The sequence below is a fragment of the Brachionichthys hirsutus genome, chromosome 4, assembly GCF_040956055.1.
Source record: "Brachionichthys hirsutus isolate HB-005 chromosome 4, CSIRO-AGI_Bhir_v1, whole genome shotgun sequence".
In the NCBI taxonomy this organism is placed as follows: domain Eukaryota; kingdom Metazoa; phylum Chordata; class Actinopteri; order Lophiiformes; family Brachionichthyidae; genus Brachionichthys; species Brachionichthys hirsutus.
In genome coordinates, this window is record NC_090900.1 from 13,935,614 (window position 1) to 13,961,201 (window position 25,588).

At 43.2% G+C, this 25,588-nt stretch overlaps 1 protein-coding gene across 2 annotated transcripts; it reads left to right on the forward strand.

Moving 5' to 3' along the window:
* The first annotated feature begins 1,037 nt into the window (after positions 1–1,037).
* On the forward strand, positions 1,038–9,570 carry lhx2b (LIM homeobox 2b). Of its 2 annotated transcripts, none has more exons than XM_068761067.1 (5): positions 1,038–1,223; positions 2,402–2,604; positions 3,285–3,658; positions 6,061–6,266; positions 9,280–9,570. In XM_068761067.1, exons 1-5 carry the CDS (start codon positions 1,041–1,043, stop codon positions 9,568–9,570), a joined length of 1,257 nt encoding a protein of 418 aa, XP_068617168.1. In that variant the 5' UTR covers positions 1,038–1,040. The 2 variants fall into 2 exon arrangements, with proteins under 2 accessions (XP_068617168.1, XP_068617167.1); XM_068761066.1 differs by having other exon boundaries at positions 1,041–1,223; positions 9,331–9,570.
* The last annotated feature ends 16,018 nt before the right edge of the window (positions 9,571–25,588 follow it).

A 25,588-nucleotide genomic window follows, 5' to 3' on the forward strand; every position in this document is an offset into this window, starting at 1 on the left:
GCTCGCGCTTCTCTTCGCTTTCTTTAACCCTTAAACCTGGGGGGCCCGGGGCAGGGGGCAAGGGAGGTAAAGGTGATACGACTTTTTCCAGACCAGTCGGTAAAAGTACAGCAGAACAGTTCGGTGGCGGCGGAACAGCCAATGAACGTAAATGGTGCGTCGTGACGCAAAAGGGCCCCGTTGATAAGGAGCGCAGAGTCCAACCGGGACCCAAGAAGGAGGAACGGCGGGTTTCGGGGGGCCAGCAAACATTCGCCTATCATCAGTCATCGAGCGCCAGCTCCTCCTCCTCTGCCGTTACGCGCACGCATACGAGCTCCTTGGCTAAAGACAAAGTGTAAAAGGAAAACTGCGTCCCTCAAACGGCTGGCGGGATTTTATAAAACACGTTTTTATAACTGTTTTTTTTTTATCTTCAAGTTTTGTTTTTCCTTTGCGAAGCAAAAGGACTTTGAGAGAAATCAGCTGGACTGTTGACCCCGGAGGAGGGAGGCAGCCCCCCCCCAAAGGTTCGGCGCTTCTGGACGTGCCTTTTTGCTGCTGTTCATTCTGACGCTGTGATGCAGGAAGATACAGATTTGTTTAGTGGCGTATTTTTCTGATCAAAAAAAAAAAGAAGGGAGATATTTTTGCTTTGCATCCTGTCGATAGGTCGAAATGTTCCTCCCAGCCAGGGATACGCGTCCGCGCTGAGACCCATGCAGCGGGGGCTTCCACAGTTGGTATGTTTATTCACCGTAAATGGAAAAGGAAGTATAAAAAGAGTAATTGGTAATGACACAACGATTATACGATACCTGGGATGAAGTAGGTTCCAATAGGAGAGGCGCGTATTTATGAATTCATCAGAGCTTATTAATAATGAGAGCTACAGAGATTCGGATGACGGCTTCCATTGGCAGATGAGACGTAGTGTGTAGAACACGTGTCCAATTTTCACTCAGATTTTTTCCTCCCTGATCTGGATTTCTCACTTGTCACGGCAAGAAAGAGGGAAAAGCCTTTTTTGTGTACGTGTGTGTGTGGCATTATTGCGCCTGATGGACATCTTGGCGTGCAGATCCGAAGAGAACAGTTTTAACATCCTTCCCTCTGCGGCAACGATGCTTTTCCACGGCCTCCCTGGAGGCGACGTGCGCGGCGTGGTGGAAGAAATGGACCGGAGAGGAAAGAGCGAGACAGCGGCCATCAGCTCGGCCATCGATATGGGGGAATCAGAGTCGGTAGGACAGATTCGTTTTGGCCGCTTCGGCAGCATCGACTGCAGACATGTGAACTCTTAAAGCTCTGCTATTCAGCCTCGAACGCTTCAAGTCTGAAGCTGAACGCTGAAAACTTGAAGTTTCTCATTTTAAACGTCTCTCAAGATGACAAACTTCCCCCAATAGGCCAAAACACGCAGATTTCTTTTAAAGCGTCTTTAAAATGTAAAACATAAAAATAATAATAATCAGAAAATAGGAGTCGAACAAGTATTATTATTAGTTAAAAGTAAAATTCATCAATTTCCATCTATTAAAGGTCAATTTGAAGCACACAATAATCTAATCTAAATTTAAACTGGATTTCTTTGTTGCACATGAAAATAACAAATTATTATTAGACAGATTATCTCTGTTTAATTAAAATAAAATACATCAACGAAAAAAATAAAACTTTTCAATTCACTAGCAAGAAAATAAAATAAATGGTGGAATAAAAAAATATTAGTCAGCCTCCATCATTTGTGGATATGAGCGGGTCTCTTTCGTATAGGCCTCTAAAATGTAAAAAAAATAATATTTGCTGTTGTAGCTTATATTACCATAATAATAATAATAATTATTATTATTATTATTATTATTATAAGAATATTAGCAGCACATATTCATGCAGACTAAAATCCATTCCTGCTTTTAGGGTTGCATTTGTATAAATGAATCACAAATGCTCTCACAAATAATTGAATCATATGTAGTCGTCTGTGTTTCATGACATTCGGAGATATGCATGTAAATAATAATTACGGAGTATTTATTACCCGATCTCCTTTAATTGGAACGAAAATGTTCTAGTTTTTTACATTTCTGACATTTAGCTTTTAGCTTTACATTTTACTGAACTGCACCTTTAAGTCTGTGGTTGCATTGGTATATTGTTCAAATACTTGAATTTACGGTGGTTCTGAAGTTGTGGCAATGAAATCATAAAAAAAAAAAATCCCCTTTAATATTCCATTGAAACGTCCAGAAATCCTCTCCTGTGATTGGTCACCCTGGCCCGTCTGTGACGCAACACTTTCTCTGATTTCTTTTACGCACTCTTCCGTGTTGCAATGCATTTAATGATTGCAGATCAGAATCGATCGACTCGTTTCTCTTCTCTGACGCTGTGTCCCCCCTCCCCCCCATTGGTCCCGCAGTCCATGCAGTGTATGACCGGCGAGCGCGTCGCCCTGTGCGCCGGCTGCGGCAGGAAGATCGCGGACCGCTACTACCTGCTGGCCGTGGACAAGCAGTGGCACATGCGCTGCCTCAAGTGCTGCGAGTGTAAACTCAACCTGGAGTCTGAGCTCACCTGCTTCAGCAAGGACGGGAGCATCTACTGCAAGGACGACTACTACAGGTAGGAGGGCGCGCGCCCCCGCGCAGGGCCTGCAGCCAGCACGCGCGCGGCAGTGTTGAGAATCTTCACTTGATATACCGATATATATATATATATATATACTTGTAAAATATATATATTAAACAATTCCTTGGTAATTAAAAGGAGCAATTCTATATTTAGTACTTATATTATATTATTATTACGTTACTTCTGTCCTGATTATTCGGCTGTATACTGAAAACTCACCTTCACAGATACAATTCCATATTTCATTGTTGCCGTGTAAAGACAGGAAAACTATATAAAGTCTCTGAAACTCAAGCATGGAAATATTGACTTTTAGTGAGGAGCTGTGTGACCCCCCCCCCCCCCCCCCACACACACACACACACACATATCCTCTACCCCCCCGTCAATGCACTCACAGGGGAGAATAGGCGGTTTGACTATTCAATAATAAAAATAATAAAAAATCAGTCAGTTCCATGTCAGGCTTGGTTCAGATCCCTCCAAACGGCAGAGCTGCTTTCTCAAAGTCATTGACGTCATTAAATCTCGGCGCATGGACGCCGGCTGCATGTCTGGCTGCTGCGGGTTTGCTCTCCATCCTCGGTCACGTTGCTGCGCAGCGACGCGTCATGTGTCTGTCATCTTAAACCTAAACGCAAACACTGACGGAGGTTCTGCGTTGTCCGCAGAAGATTTTCGGTGCAGAGATGCGCTCGGTGCCACCTGGGGATCTCCGCCTCGGAGATGGTGATGCGCGCTCGGGACCTGGTCTACCACCTCAACTGCTTCACCTGCACCACCTGCAGCAAGATGCTCACCACCGGGGACCACTTCGGCATGAAGGACAGCCTGGTGTACTGTCGGCTGCACTTTGAGACTCTCATCCAGGGAGAATATCAGACTCACTTTAACCACGCGGACGTTGTCCCGCACAAAGGAGGCCTGGGCCCGGCCAACACGCTCGGACTATCCTACTTCAACGGCGTGGGGACAGTGCAGAAAGGCCGGCCCAGGAAGAGGAAGAGCCCCGGGCCCGGAGCCGAGCTCGCCGCCTACAACGCAGGTGAGAGAGCCGCCGATGACGATGCTCAGAGCATGTTAATCAGCCTCGTGTGAATGTTCATTTAAATGTTTTAAATCCAAAATACAATCAGAAGAAGAGATTGAACAATGCAGAATAATCGTGAAGGTAATTTCAACTGAAGGACTCCATGAATGAAAAGTCTTTTTAGCATTCTCTCAGTGGAATTCCTCATTAGAATAAATACACAAACAAAAACATTCAAGTCGTGTTTGTCTGCGACTCAATAATATTTCTGCAGCGAGTTTTCAGAACTTTAGTTGACCAGACAATCCCCCGCTATTATTATATTTTAAACACCCAGCAAGAGACAAACTTTAAATCATTATCGCATTGCTTCAGTTGGTATTTGGGTTATTTGCTTTTAATAGATTTCTGACATGTTATTTGTATTCATTAAGGTATTTCTCGTGTATATTGTCCACTGAGCTTTCAGCTCATTCACACGTTGCGAACCTAAAATAGACAATTACATTGTTGGAGGTTTGTCAATCAAATTTAAAATTCTTATATAATGATATTAATAAATCTAAACTAAAATAAATGTAAACTTTAGTTCATAATTTTTTCAAGTCCTTTGTTTTAGTCCACTTTACAGTTGCAAACTTTTGCAAACTTGTATCATGCAGCGATATCGATTTCATGAGACCACTGAAACAAGACTTTTAAGTCATCGAGGTATTTCTAAATTATAATAATGCATAACAATAAATAAATATAGCCCCGCTGCTGAAAAAGCATAACACCCCCCTCCATAAAACACACACACACACACACACACACACACAGACGCACACGCACACGCACACGCACACACACACACACACCACTGGACCCACATTTGAGAACGGGCCAAACAGGGTGTGTTTGATTTCGATGGAACTTGAGGAGTTATTCACTGCACGACAACTTCCTTACAGCAGAATGTTTTTAATGCGTTGACTTTAGTTAATTTACGTTCCTATAGTACATAAAAAAGTGGCTGGAAAAGTCATGTAAAAATATAAAGTAGTTTAAAGTCATAGAGACGATGCTTCTTTTTATTTACCTAAACTGTTTAATAGTTTTTAACAGTTGAGTTTACAACAACTCCAACAAGAGTGATTATTCTGTTCTCACTAGTTTCCATATCAAACGAGCCCCCCCCCCCCCCCCCCCCCACCCACCAAATTATTTTTAGATGGCACCACGTTTTTTGCGTATCAGTGGAATTCACAATACCAGCGAGGCCGCGCGCAAAAACAAAGTCACACGATTATTACCTATTCGTCACCTATTAGTGATGGATTAAATCAGACCGATATTTGATTCCTCAGAGGACATTTTCTGGAAGTTAAATTATTCTTGCTTCTTACATTACATTGAAGTTAAAACAAAAACAAGAAAACCGAGGAAGGAACTGAGCCCTGCTTAAGAGTGAAGAGGCAGTGCGCCCTCTTCTGCTAACAGTCGGAAACAACAGTACAGGTTCACCTGGAGGGTCACGTGACCCGGATCAGCAGCGGTGGTTCCAGACTGTGAAGAAGACGTTGTGCGTGAGGATGAGGAGGCGAGGAGGAGACAGGCTGCCTTTAATAAAAGGCTGGACCATATGTTTTTGATAGGAAGCAGCATTTGCTGCCTGGTGTGTGCAGCTAATTAAGCAAAGTGTTATTCTGAGGATTTACACTCACTTCATATTCATTATTTGCAGTGTTCTGATATTGAGCACGAACTGTTATGCATGCAGCAACACTTTGAATGATGCCAGGGAATTTACAGGCTGGGAAAATGCACGTGCTGTTATTATTATTGTGTGTGTGTGTGCGTGCGTGCTGAAGCCAGGCTAACACCTCCTCCCAGGAAAGACAGACAGAGACAGGGTCAGGCTCTACGAAAGACGGTGTGCAGCTGTCAGTTCAGTTCATGTTGGATCAGAACAACGGCTTCAGATCACACGAAGAACCCGAATCTAAAGTTTGAACACCTTTACAGGATCAATAACGAGACGCATGTTAGATTATTTAGAACAGCCTAAATCACCTGGAAATGTCTTCTTTCTTTCTTTTTCTTTCCACAGATTTGCATGCTGAGGAGGTTACTTCATATTTGTTGAACTTGTTTTCTTTTTTTTTATTTCTTGATATTCCTTAGAGATGAATGCCCCCCCCCCCTCTCCAGCATTCATAATAAGAACCTATAAAAGGTCTAAAATGCAGAATGCAATGAATTCCTATAATCTGATCAAACAATACCTTTGAAAATGTCTGACACAAAAAAATATTCCCTACAGTGTTCACTGCAAACAGCCAATCAGAAGCAGAGGATTGAATAAACAAATAGCAGTGGGTGCCAGGTCCGCTTATCTAACCAGCTCTTCTTCTTTGCTTCCTGTTGGGCCTCAGCGCTGAGCTGTAATGAAAATGATGGCGATTCCATGGACCGGGAATCCCAGTACAGCTCCAGTCAGAAGACCAAGCGCATGCGGACGTCGTTCAAGCACCATCAGCTCAGGACCATGAAGTCCTACTTTGCCATCAACCACAACCCAGACGCCAAGGACCTGAAGCAGCTTGCCCAGAAGACGGGCCTCACCAAGCGGGTCTTGCAGGTAAGGCCGTAGCCTCCGTCTTCGTTCATGTGAGTTCAGTTGGGTTTTTAATTCTGCTTAGCAGAGGAGGAGACACATTTGCAACGGGCACGAAGGAATTTCACTTGTTTCCGAACAGAATCAAGCAGCGTCCGAGTGTGAAATATATGAAGGGAGCAAATCAGATGCTTTATTTGAAGATAGTGCTGTTTTTCTTTATTCCAGTGAATTCCTTGGAATGATTTGAGGAACAAGCAGAACAAAATCAGACGTTTAGTGCTTTATAAATAGTTTACAATGTCCTCCAAGATAAAACTGTGTTTACATTACAATCCAAAATGACCTGGAAATGAAAGTAAGAAGAAAATGCGATCCATTTTACTAGACAACGAATACGTAGTAGTGAAGACGGACAGAAGGAAACACGAAGCTCTGCAGAGCAGAGCCTCTGATTTTCACTAAATATGACAGCAAAGGATCTGCAGGATGAAGGAGAAGAAAACGAGACAAAAAGGTTTCTGAATCCAAACTTCTCTCAGAAGGAAACACAAATCATCGTTTTAATTAATGATTGCAGGAAACAAAGCAGCCGCTTTGCTTTGATGCTCTCGAGTGTTCCTGCCTGTTATTTCTGCTGAAGCACTCGTTTCCCGTGGCTCCATGATGAATCCATTGCGAACATGCTCCTAAACAAATTTATGCAAACATAAATGAGGGACATTTATGTTTGCACTTTTCAGGTCCTCCAAATCTGATGACAAAATGCTATTTCTGTTTGCCACTGCTAGCAGATTGGCCATATTTGACATCAAAATCAAATTTGACTATTTTTCGTCAGTCAAAATAAATATAAAAATTCTACATCAAGCATATTGACCGATGGCCTTATAAAGTTTATTTGGCTAATGCTCCATTTACACAGGTAGTTTCTGTAAGTCCGCCATTCATTCGGTTCTGTGGTTGCTGCACTGCTTTGGTCTCCAGTACATGGATGGCTGAGTATTACACGTGGACATTTAGCAGACAAGTTCTGTTAACCGTGAACTTATATTGGGTTGTCCTGAAGTTAGTCACAACATTTTGTCCCTTTATTTACAGTAAAGGTACCAACTCGGACAAATGGAACTGGTCGTTTTAACAGTGTGTGCAATATTAGAGCACCATGACTCACCCCCCCCCCCCCCACCCCATTTATATTAGCTGCTCCTGAACAATTCTGTTCCCTCACTCTTAAAATGGGAGCTTGTCCTAATCCTCTCTCAGCAGCAGCGGATATAGTTCAGATTCTTCCAGCTGCAGCCCCTCGACCCGGCACTGTTCAGTCCAGTTCCAGCTGGGAAGTAATAATAATAGCAGTAGTAGTATTAGTAAAGTTAAACTGTAAATTCAAAGGTAATCATTCTGTATATTTGTACTTGTGATTATGGTAATATATTGAGATTTCTGTAATTTAACATTAGGACAATTTGCTAAATGCCAGAATAATGAGAACAGAAATTTGATTAGGTTTTTAAAATCACTTTTCAAATCAAAGTCAGAAGATCGATATGCCATTAAACAATTTGGGAAAGCCCAGATGATGATGTCCTCTCTGTGGAAGCTGCTAATAGGTGTTTATGTGATCGCCGGCGTCTGTTGGCAAGATAATGTAAAACGTTCTAGACGGGCCTTTATGAAATCTTCAGGAAATGTTGAGAATGTTACCAGGAACAGATGACGATCCAGAAGAGATCGATCAACAACCAAAGTTATTCAAGTAAATGATAGTAGATAATAAAGAAAGAAAAATATCATCCAACAGAAGTTATGACATTAACTTTGTTCAAAGGGCCACAAAAAATTACATGGCAGGCCACATTTGGCCCCTGGGCCTTGAGTTTGACACATATGGCCTAGGAGAAGGCAGGAAGAATGAAACACTCCAAATGAAACAGAAACTAAGACAGATTACAGTTTGCAAATGCACACGGGAACAAAAAGCTTGATTTTTGGAGACATGTCGGGTTCTGATGGAACCAAAATGGAACTGTGTGGCCACAATAACTATCACGGCATTTGGAGGAAAAAGGGGAAAGCAGGCCTCAGAACACCAACACCATTCCACGAGGGTGGTAGCAAAATGTCGTGGGTGGTAGCAAAATGTCGTGGGGTTGTTTTGCTGCAGGAGGGACCGGGGCAATTCCCAAAATAGATGGCATTGTGAGGAAAGAGCACTACATGGAAATATTGAAGCAACATTGGTCTTTCAAAAGGACAATGGCCCAAAGCCTACAGCCAGACTGGGTACGAAGTGGGCTTCAGGATAACAACGCCAACGTTTTGGAGTGGACGTCACGGAGGCCCGATCGAAATCCGATCAGACATTTATGGGCAGAGCTGAAAAGGCGTGTGCGAGCAAGACGGCCTACAAACTAATTTCAGGCAGGCCAGTTCTCACAGGAGGACTGCGCCAAAATTCCTGCCAACTCTCGTGAGTAACTTCTGGAAGGATGTCGAATATGTTTGACACAAATCAGAGAGTTTAAAGGCAATAGAACCAAATACCAATCAAATGTATGGAAACTTCTGACTGAAAAAAAGTGATTAAAAAATTATCCCCCCAAAAATCCTGTTCTCATTATTCTGGCATTTAGCAAATATAATTTATTTTTGATAAATGTCGGACAGTGATGTAAACTTCTGGTTTTTAAATGCGTATCCCATTCATCTCGTTTTGATTATGATCAAAATCATAAACAGATTACGTAATTGAAGCTTCTATGTATGTCTTTGTCCTGTCTGATTCTGCTGTTATAGCAAATTAAAGGTGTGTGTGTGTGTGTCATTCCTTAAATGTCCAGCATGTTCAAAGAATGAACAAAACCCTCTCAAACCCCCCCCAAAAAACAACAATAAATCCATTAGTTGCGTTGAACGCATCATCATTGATGATAACCTGTTACTTACCTTTTGCTCCGTCGGGTTCTGTTCTGATCAGGATTTCACAGAAACTATCTGAGACATGTTCACTAGTTTTTCGTCGCTCTCTCCACAGGTGTGGTTTCAGAATGCCCGGGCCAAGTTCAGGAGGAACCTTCTGCGGCAGGAGAGTACTGGGGTGGACAAGGTATCGGACGGCTCCACGCTTCAGGGTGGCACGCCATCAGGCCCGGCCTCAGAGATCTCCAATGGGTCCATGAGCCCCTCCAGCGCCCCCACCACCCTGACAGACTTGACCAACCCCACCATGCCCACTGTCACCTCTGTGCTCACCTCAGTGCCGGGTGGCATAGACGTCCACGAGTGCCGAAGCCCATCGCAAACCACACTGACTAGCCTCTTCTGATAGACGGAGCCCTTCAGCCCCCCCCCCCCCCCCCCCCCCCCCGCTCCTGGATCTAGATCTCAGCACTGTTGACTCCTTCAAACAATAAATGGATTAGTAAAGAGAAGGTAACGGAAAGATTAAAATGACGTTTTGCTTTCGCTCTGAGCCAATGTGAGACTGTTTGCATCGTGAGGCGTCCGGGCCTGAAACAGTTGTTGTTATTTTGATGTTGTTGTTTTGTTGAGAACTTGAGGAGACTGGATGTGCATTTTTCAATGTTTACAGAAAGAGTCTGTGGGGAAAAAAAACGGCTTAAGTTTTGAGTATTTTTTTTCCATCACAGTATTTATGTTGTTGTACAAGTCACTGTTAGAAGGATTGTAAAAACTTCTCCTTTTGAAAATCTGAGATTAAAAAGCTTACAATATCCGATGACGGCCGAGCGTCTCACACTCCTCTTTGTCGCCACTACGATTAGTCACAAATGAGCTGACCTCCAGTTTGTGTGTGTGTTTTGTGTGTTTTTCAGTCTTCAGAAAACACAATCGGAAACATTTTGTTGTTGATCCATCGTATGGAGTTCTGATGCATAACTCGCACGCGGCTGGAACGCTAATAGGAATGCACAAAGCTGGGCTGTGGCTCCTTCCATTCAACTCATTTCTATTTCTATAGCGCCAGAGCAAACATTTAAACGTACTGGTCAGTTCTGCATCGGCATGTGTGAAACCTCCACCTAAGGAAAGGGCAGTCATTCCGGGGCCAACAACGGCAACACGAGCCCCCCAGATCACCCAAAGTCACTTTATTTATTAACCCAGAGAAAGACCCGCGGGGCCCCACATGTGCCAACCCTAACCCAGCCCAGGGCTCCAGAGCGACAAAACCAAGGCCAGCACAGCAGGCTGGTCCGGCACCCAACACCTCACCCCCACTACCGCCCCTCCCCGGCACCCACAACCTTCTTAACTAGCCTGATAAATCTCTCCCAGTCAGCAATGGAGAAAGGACTGCTCCGGAAGAACCACTCCTCGAGCCGTGAGTGTCCTGCGTCTCTTCCCCAGATAGTCTACGCTCTCTTTCCTGGTGTGTGTCTGCACTGTCGGTCCAGTTTGTTAGCCGAAAACCTGGTAGCATCTTCAAGGCTAACCCATCAATGTTCCTTGACACCATTCTCACAGTTTTTGTGTGTCTCACCCGACTTCTCCAGAATTAGAAACATGAAAACACGAGGCTGACTCATTATCATGCTCATTCCATCGAGCGAAAAATGTCTGTCGTGTCACAGCAGGAAGCACGCGTTTCCTAGCATTTGATTGTCCCCTTTTCATGAGGACCATTACATTTTAGCACTCTCACCAAATGTAGAAAAGAAAAGACGAGAAAAAAGGGAGAAAATTCACCCCATGATCACTAAGAATAAGCATCTGTTCAAAAGCTGAGAACTGCAGCGGCTGCCAGCCTTCTAGAAAGCGTAATCATAAAAAAAATAAAATCTGTTTTCATGAGCAGCTCTTGCTCACTCTGCAGGAGTCAAATGCGCTCAATTTTCTCATGGCTTCAGCAGCGGGGACTTAAACTGATCATAAAGGTAGGAAGATTTTCCACTTAAAAATATCACTTTGCAAACATGGAAGTTTAACAAGTAGGTGGTGTGTGGGTGGTGGGGGGGAGAGGTCTGGAGAATAGCAGTCTTTACGCTTCGCAAGCAAATCACAAATACAAAAAAAAAAGACTGTAACTTCCCCGGCTGTGCATGATTAGAAATGTGTGGACATTAAAAAACAGATCATGCAGAATGCAAGGCGGCTAGGCATGGTGTGAGGATGTGACTCACTCCAGCGGTCACTGTCAGCAGTCTTTCTCTTTACTCAGTCAGGTCAACTCACACAAAGATCTGTTGACCAAGCCGAGTCGATTATCAAATAGGACAAACATAAATTAAAACCAGATTTGTAACCTGCTCCATGATAAACTGACGTTCATCTGATTCCGTAATTACATGAAAAGGAAGAGCCCCGGGAAGCAACAATAAAAAGCTCAGGACTGAAATTTGACCGTGTGTTAACAGATGCTTTCTTTTCTCTTCCCATTAATTGTTTTTCGACAGACAATAAAGTGCATTGAGGATTTTGCACAGCAGGTGGGAAGGGTTTCAATGACTTAAAAAATCTAATCTCGTAAAAGCCAACTTTGCCTATACCTTCGTCTTAAGCATTAGTTAAATCATTTTATTCCTGCATTACGGATGGTATTGCATTTTGATCTGACTTTGATCTATCACTTAGTTGACACTACACCCACTGTGAAGTTTAGTGGAGATCAGTTCAGTAATTCTTTACAAACTTGGGGGGAAATGTCCATCATTACAATTTCATGTTACAGAAAGTGAAAAACATTGTTGTACACATTAAACTTTGTCTAACAAAAAATGTTATATCAAGGCACGCTCTGAAAAGAACAGATCCAGACCACACTAGGTTCTGTTCTGCAGAGACCCAACAGTTCCCCCAGGAACACGCAATTAACAACAAGGGGGGGGGGGGGGGGGGCATCGGACTGTTCGTGAATTTTGTGTATTGTTGGACCCCAACTATTAACTATAATCTTAATTAATTAATTTCCCGAAGAAGCTCTTGTTTAAATACAAATGCAGCATAAAGTTAAATATATTTGAAACATAGGTTGCATCACTGATAATAGTTGTGTGATGCAACCTTAGAAAGGTATTATCAGTGAGCAGCAGAATGTCACACTTGGTTTAAGATGTTAGGAGAGTATAAATAAAATACACAATTATCTTACAAATCATTGATTCCAGACCACAATTTGTGTTGTTTAATTGTTGAAATATAGCAACAAATGAAATACCCTCTAGAATAGTAGAATGGTCAAACTTCACTAAGGGTGTGTCTGCGACAACATTTATAACCTTTTGATGATGGTCCGGATCAGCATGTGGACCGTGTAAATCCAATTACAAGGGCAATGAGCTGCTTGGTGGAGGTTTGCTCTTTCTGAGTGCTTTTCTAGTTTATACTGTATTATTAACGGTGTCAAATCATTGCGTTAATTTGGTACTTGTACTTGTACTTGTGACGTGAAAGCTTTTAAGCGCTCAAAGTGAATGCTTTGTTGCATTCAAAATCAAAATACATAATTTTTCATTTGTAATACAATTTATTTTTAATTTATACACCAATATTGTCTTGCATCAATAGATTTAATCAATTCATGTCAGTCACTGTAATTCATTAACTTTAGCCAAGTCAAAATGTCATATACCTTTGGGAAATGAAATGACACTAATGGACGCCGTATCTGAGAAGGTTGAACTAAACGTAAAATAAAATGTATGACTGGCCTTTGAAAAGCAGATTTAGGCTTGTAGAACTTTAAGCTGTACCAAAACACAAATGTAGAGCTTCTTAGCTATAATTTTTAAAACCAACGATCTGCTGTCGACCACATTTACAGAATTCCCCTTGGTAATAAAGTCTCTCTCTCTCGCTCTCTCTCTCTTGCTCGGCCTTGCTGATGGACCAAAGATTGCACTGACATAATCTAAAAACAACAAAAAGCAATAGATTACACATTATATTCATTACTTCCATTTGGTTCACTGCAATAAACGTTACCTGCTAAACTCTGCAGCAGATGACACTGGTTGTTTATGCAGATTTTGCTGCTGACCTAAACACAGAATTACCTGACTCCTTAAATAATAATTATTCTGACATTGGTCGGTGATGTATGACATATTGAAACAAAACAAACATATCATTCCAGGGTCAGAACTTAACCCTCGTGAAGCCTTTGTAATGTTCATACATACTTGTCGAATGAGCAGCTGGACTCAGAGCTGGAACTTCAGGCCTTTAGCTCCTGGAGAACTGCTGAGCAACACATGATATGCTGCAGAATAGCAGACAAGGCTTGAATTCTTCAGTCATCACTATTAGAGTAAGGTTCGAGATGTCTCACACAAACACACGTAGCTCTTCAGTCTGTCTTGATTCGTGACCCATTTCCAATGCCAAGGTGGAGGAGGGGTGCCATGCACACAACTGAGGGCATTGAGGTCTCATGTTAGGTGTTTGAGACTGAATCCAGAGAGGGTGCCAAATGTGTTGTCCAGATGTACCCACACACTTGTATTAAGTGGTGTGAATGCTTTAATAGAGAGGGGCCAGCCTCAACAACACATGTCAGGAAACATGGAAACACTGGGCCAATAAAGTTTAATATGCAGGAACAGTGCCAGTGGTGGGGTTGCGCTCTGCTTTTTAAAAAGAAAAAAGTATTTATCAAAAACATGAGACAATGACATCAGAAAAAAAGTTGTAAACTAGAAAAGCGCTGAGAGAGCACAGACCTCCACCAAGCAGCTCATTCCCCTCCTAACTGGATCTACACCGTCCACATGGTGATCTGGATCATCATCAAAAGGTTATTACATCGCTCTTGGTATCTTTATGTACCAACCATTAAAAGTAAATTGGAGTTAGTATATTTTAAACTGATTTTAGAATCCGTAAACGGGATTGCAGTTCTGCTCCTCTCAACTGTGACAAAGGAATTTCAAACAAAGTTGATTGTCATAACTTGCGTTGAATATTTTTCTTTACTTATTATTTAATATTATTTACTTGAAAAAGGTTGCTTGTTGATCGATGGAATAATGTGGTTTACTCAACCTGATAAATTAATGGATTCATGTTATCACGAGAAAAGCGCTCAGAGAGCAGCTCATTCCGCTCCTAACTGGATCTACACCGTCCACATGTTGATCTGGATCATCACCAAAATGTTCTAGATTGTTCTTGATATATTTATACACCAAACATAAAAAGTAAAAGTCAATCAGAGATGCTGTGTATTTTTTTAAATTCCCCTTAAAATGAAAGGCATCATTTATAGTCAAGCTCACTGGACGTTGTCTAATGATAAATGAGGCAGGAGGATGAGCTATCATTAATTAGCTTCTCTTTGAGTTGAGGGTTTTCTGTGTCCCTTGTGAGTATCAGAATAAGGGTGCAGAACAACCCTGCAAAGTTAGGCCCAGAGAAGCCAGAGACATTTGGGCAGTGCTGGATGGTGGTGACGTGAGGACGTTTGGTGTTTGAGTATAATCTATTATGAAAATGAGCTGGGCTCAGATTCCACTTTCCTTTGTCTTAATGTGGCAATTTTGGCCCGCTTTAGCCCCTTGCTGCTCACCCTGAGGGCCTCTCCATCTCAGGGCTGACAACTAATTAGCATGAAGATGTTCAGCAAACGCAGATTCGGCTCTCCCCCTGATCACATTTACTCAATGGCTAAGGATGCTTGGAGAGATGAAATTAGAGTGATTAATTAGACTTTGACACTCCGCCAAAGGTTCTCAATTTGGTGCTGTCACATCAATAAAAAAAGGCTTCTCCTCAGCCACACGCCAAGGCATCTAAAGGAAAACGACATGGGGGTATTATCAGCAATTAAGGCCAATTAAGGCAGAGTAACCCTCCAATGGGAGGACATGCATTAACACACGACAGAGTAAAGTTATACCAAAGTAGCCTAAGAAAGTCGCCTTCTTGCTTCCAGCTGTTACCTGAAACCAAACCATGTTATTCATGTACCGGTAGTTATACGTGTTTTTAGTGCTTTGACTGGTGCTTCGTCAGCCCTTTAGGAGTCTCTGACGGAACGTTCTACCTCTGTGTCACAATGCAGCTCGACAGGTTTAACAAAATAACCATAGCTGAGCTAACTGACAGCACTGATGATGTTTTACATTGAAACCTTTTGCCAAAATAATGTCAATAAATTATTAAAATAATTGAAATAATGAGACAAAAACAAACATCTGTGGTCCTTTTTATATTAACAGCCTTGGCATTTTGAAGAAAACATTAATATTCCTTAGTTCTTTGCCATTTTTACCTTAAAGGACAAGGAAGATATGCCATGTAATCTAATCCAGGCCTCACAACATTGGTGGTAGGTCTACTTTAAACAAACACAGAAGCTCCGCTTCATTATCCCCAGCTCCCACGTGGCAAATCCTCCTTGAATGGAGCATAAAGGAGAAGTTTCGCGGGGACATGCCAGGCTCCTGCTCTATTTAGATGTACAGTGCCGAGCTGTCAGGGTGACACACAGCACATTTGGAGATCTGCACTTGTGCGCATGGCAGAGCGTGGAGCTGGGCGGGGAGCTGTCGGGCTTTCCCTGCGGGTGCCAGTGTGGATGCGGCACAGGCAGCTGTCAGAAGAGAGCTGGCGTTTCCTGGTCTGTCCCTGACAGAGGCTGTCTGCAGGTAGTGGGAGCACAGCTCGACTGGCACCCTGTTTATTCGCAGATGACATCTGGGCTGGGGATGGGTGTCACTGGCGTTTTGATTCACCTAGCAATGTGAAAACTTCCCTGAAACCCTGTGTGATGAAGTCTTTGTTGAGGACACACAACCAGAATAATTGAAGAGCTCCAAGTGTGTGTGGGCTTCATCATCCCTGTTAACTGGCTGCGAAGGGAGCTTGCCTGGGCCTATGTGTGTGTGTGTGTGTGTGTGCACGTGTGTAAAATGCACACACAAATATTGTCACATAGTTCCACCCGCATATTCAGTGTAAAATCTGTCCCAGATTTGCTGCCCTGAAAACCATAAAGCGAAATCCACAGTATTTCTGTGTAAAAAGCTTTAGATATCCTGGAGCCACCTGCCATGACAAAATTATCATGGCAACCAATGACAACGCTCATATTCTTGGTCCTCAAATTAGTCTTTCAGTGATTCCTACTATAGTGCTTTCATCACCGATCAATACTTTCATACGCGCTGATGCAAAATATGCCAAAATGGTTCATCCAAAATGAAACTGTAGTTAAAATAGAATAGCACTTTATTGTCATTGCACATGCTGATGCAATGAAATTAAGCAGGCTCTCTGCACAGTGCAAAAATCAGAAAAGGTGCAAAAGTACAAGGGACAGATCAAGTATGACAATTTATACAAATTATACATTATACAGTATTTCAGTACAATCTTCACTGAACAGTGATAGAAGGCCAGCATAAGCTTCTGGGCCAAGTTGTTCCTCCTGAGGACACGGGGGAAGTGAAGCCTCTGCTGGGCCTTCCTCACCAAGGTCTTGGTGTTGGGAGACCAGGATAAGTCCCTGGAGATGTGGGCGCCCAGAAACCTGAAGGTGGAGACAGTGTCCACACGTGCTCCATCAATGAAGAAGGGGGCGTGGGCTGACCTGTCTTTCCTTAAGTCCATTATCAGTTCCTTCATTTTCTGGACATTATCTAATTTCTCCATGCTGGTAGAGATCCAGCTGAAATTTCTGAGACAATTCTGTATCTTCTTAGCAAAACCAGTTCCAGTCTTCTACTAAAGAGCTGATGGTGAACGATGGTGACTTCTTGTAGAACAGACAACCTTCCTAAAACCACGGCGGAAGCTGCATCCCTGTGTCGACATCGATGCCCGTCTGCTGAGAACTGGGCGAGGAAAAGGTCGGTGGTCGCTTGAAAGAGCTGAGCTCCATTCGCCGTTTGTCTCATCTGACAAGCATGTTAGCGAACGCCAGTGAAAGAGGAGAAGTTTATCTTTGTGTTGCTGAAACACTATTTTAGGACAAGTGAGTCATTCCCCGAACCTGCTGCAATGTCAGTCAAACACACACACACACACACACACACACACACACACAGGGCCTGTAAGCATGTAAATAATGGAGGGATGGTGGAGTGAAGGACGGCCACATGACGGCGCCCTCTAAGTGGTTTTGTGGTTCAAAGTGAACTGACACCTCTCCAGCTACCAGTTTTACACTGGACTTGAACCAGCAACCCTCCGGTTCCAATTCAAGTCCTTGTGGGCTAGGCCAGTGGTCCCCAACCTTTTTCCTGCCACGGACCGGTTTAATTTTTTCATGGACCGGGGGGGTAATTAAATTAAAAAAGAGGAATATAATCTTACCAATAAACTTTATATTATGCACTTGCAATATGGAATGGAATGGAAAGCTTCATCACCGTACAAGTACAGTGCAACAACAAAACAAGATCGATGAGTGAGCATCGGCTGCAGCAATTAAATCGCGCCGCCAACACAGCTCTCTTGGAGAAGGTGCAGAAAGCGGCAGGTACACAGGACAACACACAATTTCAGCCATATGAAAACCCCTCTCTATTTTGCAGGTTATTCCATGCCCAAGGAGTATTGCAGGGAATTGTACTTCCCCCCCTAATTTATCAATACAAAGCATTCATTAATAAGCAGTGGTGAATAAGGGATTTGTAAATCATTGGTACAGTGAATCCAAGCATCCTTTGCATACGTACGCATCCACCCATGCAGATTACTTCATGTGTATCCGCTTTGCTCGTTACACACTAGTGACGGACAGATCAGTTCTGCCATCATTCAGGCTGGTTTTACACACCTCCTATCCACGTTCCTCATTTCTCAACATTCATCAGGCGGATGGCTGCTCTCTTCTTTTTATTTCCCTAAACCTGGATTGTTTGTGACTTCCTGATGCACAGAATACAAATCATTGATGAACGTTAATGTTGGTGGAGATTTAAACAGTAACTAAAGTCGAGCTGTTGTGGCTCATGCATAATTGGATGTTTATGCTGCTAAAATATTGTTTCTGGAAAATAATATGCATTAATTATGAATTTTCATTGCCAACATTCATTGTTAATTTGAATAGTAAAATAATATGCATTAATTATGTATTCGTAAGGCAAATGCTAATAGTCATGGTGGTTTCAGTCCCGTCTTTGTTTTCTGCTCCAACAGGAGTATAAGTATCTGGACCCACTACCAGTCATTTAGAACCGGAAAAGCCTCTTGGATGAAGGTGAAACGTCTTCAATCAAACTTGTTCAAGTCCAGTTGATTCTTCGTTTTTGCTCTTTGTGATTTACCTCAACCTGGATGACTAATGATTAGGATTAACTATTAACAGCTGTCTCGTTTTGGTGCATGTTACAGACAGCAAGGCGCAACATGCACAAACACATTGAGGAGAAACAAGGCTATAAATAAAGTCAGCTCACCGAGCCAAGGAGCGGTGGCTTATGACTGGAGGCAACGTGCACATGAGAAAGGTTACAAGAAGCCAGTGGCCCATTTGTCTTGTTTGTATACAAACTACTTGATTCCCCAAACGAGTGTTGAGGAATCCCCTGACATCAGCACTTTATCACAGCCTGCTCACCATTATAAATCAGTTGAACTACTGACACCTGAACTTTAATCTGTACACACTGTAAAGGCCACAAGCGAAGCCTCATGCTATTAGCAGCAGGCTGATCCATTGTGTGTGCATTCAGGTCAGAAAGCAGGGCACAGGATGCACAATGCATGCACTTCCTGGGCTGTGTGTGTGTGCAGCAGCAATGAAATGACGAGAAAGCGGGACAGAGTCAGGGAAGATATACAGGGAATATACAGGAAAACTGCTGTTTGGTGTACATTGTCAATCAATAAATGTTAGGTTTCTGTTACTTTATTTGTAACTAGAGTAGAACAGGAAAACAAACAAACAATACGGTGTTGGTATAATGTCTGACGATCACGGAGGGCACGGAGAGGACAAGCCCCGTCGCAATGCATGCATAAGGTACACCAATCGTGCATGTCAATAATCAATAAAATAAAAGATGAAGGACATCCTTGCTCTCCACATTTCAAACGCACGTTTTTAGCTGGATATAATCCATGCTTAAATTTTAAGTGCTGACAAAGAATGGAACAATTTTTGTGGTGCATTTTACAAACAAAACATGTGAACAAACTCAATTTATTTACTGTACTGTGGTCTGACCTTTGTGACCTTTGACCTTTTGATGGCCTTTTAATAGTCTTGCAGTAGTTTTGCTCTCACTTCCTCGACTCATGGAGTTTCCTTTGTGTTTCCAGCATCGATATTGTACACCGTCGTTTGGATGGAAGTGTTGAACGCACACAGTGCTCCATCATAGGAGAGAGGCTGACGACGAAGTGAGATTTGAATAGCACATCAAAAGCATGGGATAGCTTTCTGGTCCACAACAATGAAGAACCTTTGGATCTCTGGAGGAAAGGCTAATTCTCATCTGTACTGGGAGAATTCAGTGTTGGTCGGCCGTTAGACTCATCAAGTAGCTTCAAACATTTTCGCCGGTGGATTGCAGCTCTCGGTGCTGCTGCTGCCCTCCAAAAGCCTGAGTGTGGAATCCTTTGTTCCCTTATTACCAGCATGCACCAGTCTGGGGACAGGACGGTGTGAATAAGGGCTTGGGTTTCTGTCTGACCCGTTTCGCTTTTTTACTCTTCTATGTTCTTAAAATCCTCTTTTAGGTTATTTATTGTCTGTTTACATTGTTTCTGTGTCTTGTTCATTTGGAATGAAATGGTGCTAAAGTTTTTCAGATTTTGTGCTGTTCTGATTATTCTGAATCTTGTTGGATTCTCTTGCATGTAGGAACATTTCTGTGAGCAAATGTATGCTTTCTGATATATTTTTTCTCCACTACAAGCAAATTAAACTAATTTCTGTTTTTTTGACACAGATGTTTTTTTTCTAAAAATGGTGAATGCTGGCAAAAGAAAGCAACCAGTCAGCATACACTAACATCACACTCAATATTACTTTGCTGGAAGAAAACGTGTTTTTTTTCTTGATCGACTACTCTTAATTCTAAAATATACCTGCTTGGTGTAACGATCGAGCTGGTGGACCCCAGAATGCCGAGACGGAGACGACATAAAAGTAACAGCTTTACTATAATTAATGCATAGAAATACAGAATGACAGAAGTCAGAAAATATAAATATAAATACAAAAAACAAAACAAAGCTTGGACTGGCTGAGCTCCCAGAAAAACGAGAACACAAAATACAGTCAAAATAAAATACTAAATGCTAACACTAGGCAGCGGGCAGGCGCTGGAAAAATGGAAATCAAAAACACTACCAAACAAAATGTTCAATATACGCAAGGAAGAGCCGGCAAAACACACTGAAAAAAAAAAACACAAACTCTGGAGGAGAACGAGTCGGCAGGGCAGGGTCAATATAGCAAACAGCAATGAGCTGGAAATGAATGGCAGGTGCGTCTCCAGGTGTTTTGCCGACTCTCCCGCGGCCACGCCCACACTGCAAAACAATGAAATGCGGGATCAGAATGGCAAATCAAACGGGAGACCATGGGAGGTGGGACCGCTTGGTGCAGCATGCTACCATTCATAAGCTGACGTCTGTCCGTCTGTCTGTCTGTCTTCGTAGAAGCGCCTGTAAATAGACAATGCCTGACTTGATGTCTGTTCTGGGGCTTTTGAAAGTATTTGTGGATACACAAATTGTTAGAAAGGTAATTAGATAATTAGCCGTGAAAGTTCATCTGCCAATGATATTGCATTCACATATGAAAGACAGGTAGACAGCTGCTAAGATCTGTGGTTGTTCGGTTTCTTTCTCACACATGCGTCAATGACATGATCAGTGTGTGTGTGTGTGTGTGTCTGCTTGTACTGCCTTTATGTGGCCCAGACAATGGGCAGACCTCCCAGCAATGCAGTTGGGGCAAGGCCTGCACTCATTCATACACTGCAAAACTTCCTACTTGTCAAATTAACTTAATTACCATTGTCATGTTTTCACCTCCAGTTTGCGTGTTCTCCCCGTGTCTCCGTGGGTTCTCTCCGGGTTCTCCGGCTTTCTCTCACCACCACATGCAAACATGCAAATTAGGTGTATTGTTTGCACTAAATTACCCATATGCGTGAGTGTGTGTGTGAATGATTGTCTGTGTATGTGTTGCCCTGCAATGAACTGGCGGCTTGTCCAGGGTGTACCCCGCCTTTTGCCCATTGACTGCTGGGACAGGCTCCAGCAATGGACAATGCTGTTCTGAGGATGAATACATTTTTTCACCGCTGTACAGTACAGATTGGACAGATTTTTATGCACGATGGAACATCCCATTCAGTTTGGAGTGGATCCAAATAAAGGGACAGAATCTGGAGTTGGGTGTTTTTTTATGTCTTCACTGTCGGGGACTGGTGCGAGGGGACCCCAGGGAACAGAGCACGGAGACGGTGCGATCGTGGACTTTATATTTTACTGGCATATGTCCATCAGGAAACACAATATCCTGGAGCCGCGCACAGAATTGCGGGGCACCTGGAGCCCAACGAAAATATCTATATAACGAAAGACACAGCTGAGAAAGAAAACCCAAAAAGCCAGCTCTAATAAAAATCCGTCACAACAAAAAGAAACCACTACGCATGACCTGGGCACACGGATCAGCTGCAGTAGGCAAGGACAAGGCGAGACCCAGGGGCGGGCACTGGTAGAGAGACGTTCTGCACTTAGAAACGAGATCTGAAGAATAGTCTGACTGGGAACAGCGGGCGGAGCAGGGCTTATGAGGGCTGGTGGTGATTTGCCTCAATCTGCCTCAGGTGTGTCCGGGGTGACCACAGCCGATCCGCACGCCGCAGGTCCTGGAGCGGGAAGCTGAAACAGGTGTGCGTGATAAGGCAAATTAGCAAGCGCAGCAACATGACCCTCACATTCGCTTCCTTTTACGTTGAAAGATGAAAGGTTTTGACCATTTTTTACAATTTTCCATGAACTCCTGTACATGGCAGCTACTTTCCTCTGATGGACAGGATGGAAGCTAAGATGTTGCACTGCTGTGTGTTAAGAACTACAAAAGCAGATCTCTAAAAATGTTTGAAGGGGATTTGCTGAAGTGTAATTGTGGCCTGTGTCTCATTGTTTTAGGGACCTTCTTAATGTTAAATTAAACGCTGGTGTCAAGTCGTTCAATCAGTTTTATTGTTGTTGCATTCAGTCTCTTCACAGCAACTGTCAACTTAGCAAATTTGGAATTTTGTTTCCGTCAGTTCATCTTTAAATTGAATTGGATTGTTTCCTCTCACAATGACAGCTTGGTCCTTCACAGCGATGTTTAGGATATGAAGCTACACGATGATGTACTGTAACAAGTACAGTTGAGATTTCTCAGTGTTGACAAATCTACCACACACTGCTGGAATTCCAAATGACAAATGCCCCTTGAAAGTATTTTTGTATCGCTTTATTGAAACAGCAGCCTGTCTAATTTTTTGTTTTTTTTAATGTCTCTGGAATGCTTTTAAATAGTTCTCTAAATCAGTAGGTAAGCTTAGCTGAAATATTTTTATAGTGTAATCACCCTGCTCCCGTACTTAGGAATAGTTCTTGGTGATTCAACTGTCACTCATGGGCGGCCAAAAGCCCAGTGAATAGCGCCGCATCGGCTGAGTGGTGAGTATTCCTGAGGCCCAGGCGGGTGGGGAAGAAAGGCCTTTGTTCAAGGCTCCCCACTCCACCGGCCTGCTTTTGGGCTCTCTGGAAATGGGGCCACAGTAAACAAACAATACATCCTGATGAATGGATAATGATGCACATGTTTACTGACTGAGATCTTTGCAGCACATTCTCTGTTCACTCAGCAAGAAAACAAAAGAAAAAGAAACTACCAGCGAGAAACTGGTTTTGAATTTGTGTTACATCAAACAGAAGAAGGTCTCAATTATCGCCAGTCTCTGAGCGGTTACGGTTTAGCTCATGGTCATCCCTGTGTTACAAAAATAGCTTTGCTCTTTGGTGTCTGAACTGAAAACAAAACCACCAGAGACACTGGCTCATGTTTTATTTGAAAGCTTTCGTGTTTCTCAAGCAGCATATTTAGCATATATTTTGCTGAATAGCATTTTCCATTCATTATTAATAGGGGCTCTTGGAAGAGCCGGGAACACTGGTGGTCCTCAAGTGCATTCAGTCCCTCTTCATTGTCATAAAATACATGCCTGTTGGGAATAAAGGTGTTTCCCAGTTTATCAGGAGAGATTAAAACATCAGGAAGACAACATCAACAAATTGGACGGGCCTGCAGTACATCTCCTTTGTCCCAGACAGACTGGGGGAGCCGGGCTGTATTGTTCCACGCACAGCATATGGGGATGTTTGGAGTCTTTGTCGCACCGGAAGAGAGCCAAGGAACAATCGGCTGCACAGAAAACCCTTTCTTCACCTCACAAGAGCCTCTGCCTTCAATTCCCATGCCAGAGAATCAGCAGGCTCAGGGGGTAACCCATCAAAGTCACTTGACTCAGGAGCGCTCCTCTCACAGAGGTTGGGGCCAGGATCCTCTGGGCCATTAAATACAAGCGGTCCAGAGAGTGCTTGTTCCAGGACTCCGTCTAATCATTAAAAAATGGCTTACCTGTTGCACACGCTTTATGTTGGGCTTCAAGTTGATAGTGAACATGTAGTAATTAGTGTGCAAATGACATGATGGAATATTGAAACTTCCTGTTTCTAAAGAGCGGGTGAATACTGTACTGTTGAAGGGAGTGGACTGAAAACCATAGTCAACCCTGTCAAAGAGTTCTCGTTGCATAAGCCTGCAGCAAATCTTTGACCGCTCATCCCAGTAACAATAACATTAGATTGATCTTCCCTTCAGAACAAAAACGATTCAGCATTCTCCAATAGCAGGGCTTCCTAACCCTCGGGACGCGGGCCGGTACCAGTCCATGAGGCATTTGTTACTGGGTGGCACAGAAAGAATAGACTCCTGGCCATGTCCTCCGTCCACAAGCTGCTGTTTGACCAGTGCGGCCACCTGGACACCTACTCACATCCTCCTGCTGCCGCCTCCGTGTGATTGGAGCGGCAGCTTCCCGCCTGGCCAATCCCAGCCCTTCCTCCAAGACGGTCTGCTTCATAAGCAGCTGAACCTCGTCAGTCCGGGAGCGGCTCATCACTGTGTGGCAGTTCGCCTCTTGGCCGGGTGTTTTGGAACACAGAGACCCATTTGAGAGCAGTGTGTGTGTATGTGTGTATGTGTGTATGTGTGTGTGTGTGTGTGGTATTGGCCATCCAGGCAGTGACGCTAGTTTTGTTTCCTCACCTGTTAGTAAGAGCGGAGAGTTTTCTCTTTTCTTTCGTGCCTTACAGTTTTTTTTGTTAAACGGTTCCTCCTTCTTGATTTGTTTGTTGTGTTGGGGTTTTCCTAACCCTCTCCCGGCTCTTTGTTCTCCGTGTTGGTGTGTGGTCAATAAGGAGGACACACAACCAGTGTAGCCCGTTTGCCCTTCTGTCAATTCTGATTTAAAATAGGGAACAGTGCCTTCCGTCGCTCGTTGATCTCTCTTTGGAACTGATGATTCATCCTGAAAGAGGTCCCTCTGAGCACCCATCCTTTGCTTTTTACCAGTTCTTTGCGTTTAAAATGTTCAAACTTAACAATAATAGGACGGGGTTTGTTGCCTCTATACGGGCTCTGAGCCTGTGTACCCGGTGAAAGGAGATGTTACCATCTCCTGGGGGATTTTCAGCAACATCATCATAAAGTTTTTAATCAAGATCTCTGGATTGTCCAGGGTGCTCTCGGGGATGCCTGATAATATTAAATTGTTCCACATCCTCCTCCTTGAGCACTTTGTTTTTCATTTTAATCTCCTCTATTTCAGCTGAAACAGTCAAAACGGAGCAGAGCAGCTCAACATTGTCCCGCTGGAGATCGCTCAGCTCTTGAAAAGCGTTTTCCAAACTTACTTTTATCTCTTTTATATCATTATGACGCACACGTCTGACTTTTTATTTATGGACTCCAGGATGTTACCGGGATGTCCGTGTTGACGAGGTCGTCATTTTTCCTCTTAAACGGTTTGTCGGAGGGTGTAGGATCCACCATCGCACAGCAGTAGTCATACTTGTCGATGAATTCTTGAAGGTGCTCCAAGCTGGGTTATGTTCCAAATCTGCGACTGAGAAAATTGGGAAGAGGGGAAAAAAAGTTTTGCGGTGGTTAAGTTAAATTAGTTGGAAAATAGAACTAGATTTGATGATTTCCGATCTTGGCAGCAGGACGCCGCCTATTTGGATTTTACAAATGTCATGGCAGGTCTCGTGACAGTCACACCTCAGTTAGCGGGCCGTCTCACCCGATTGATACCAATAGACCTCTGTACCTGACTAAATGTGAACTG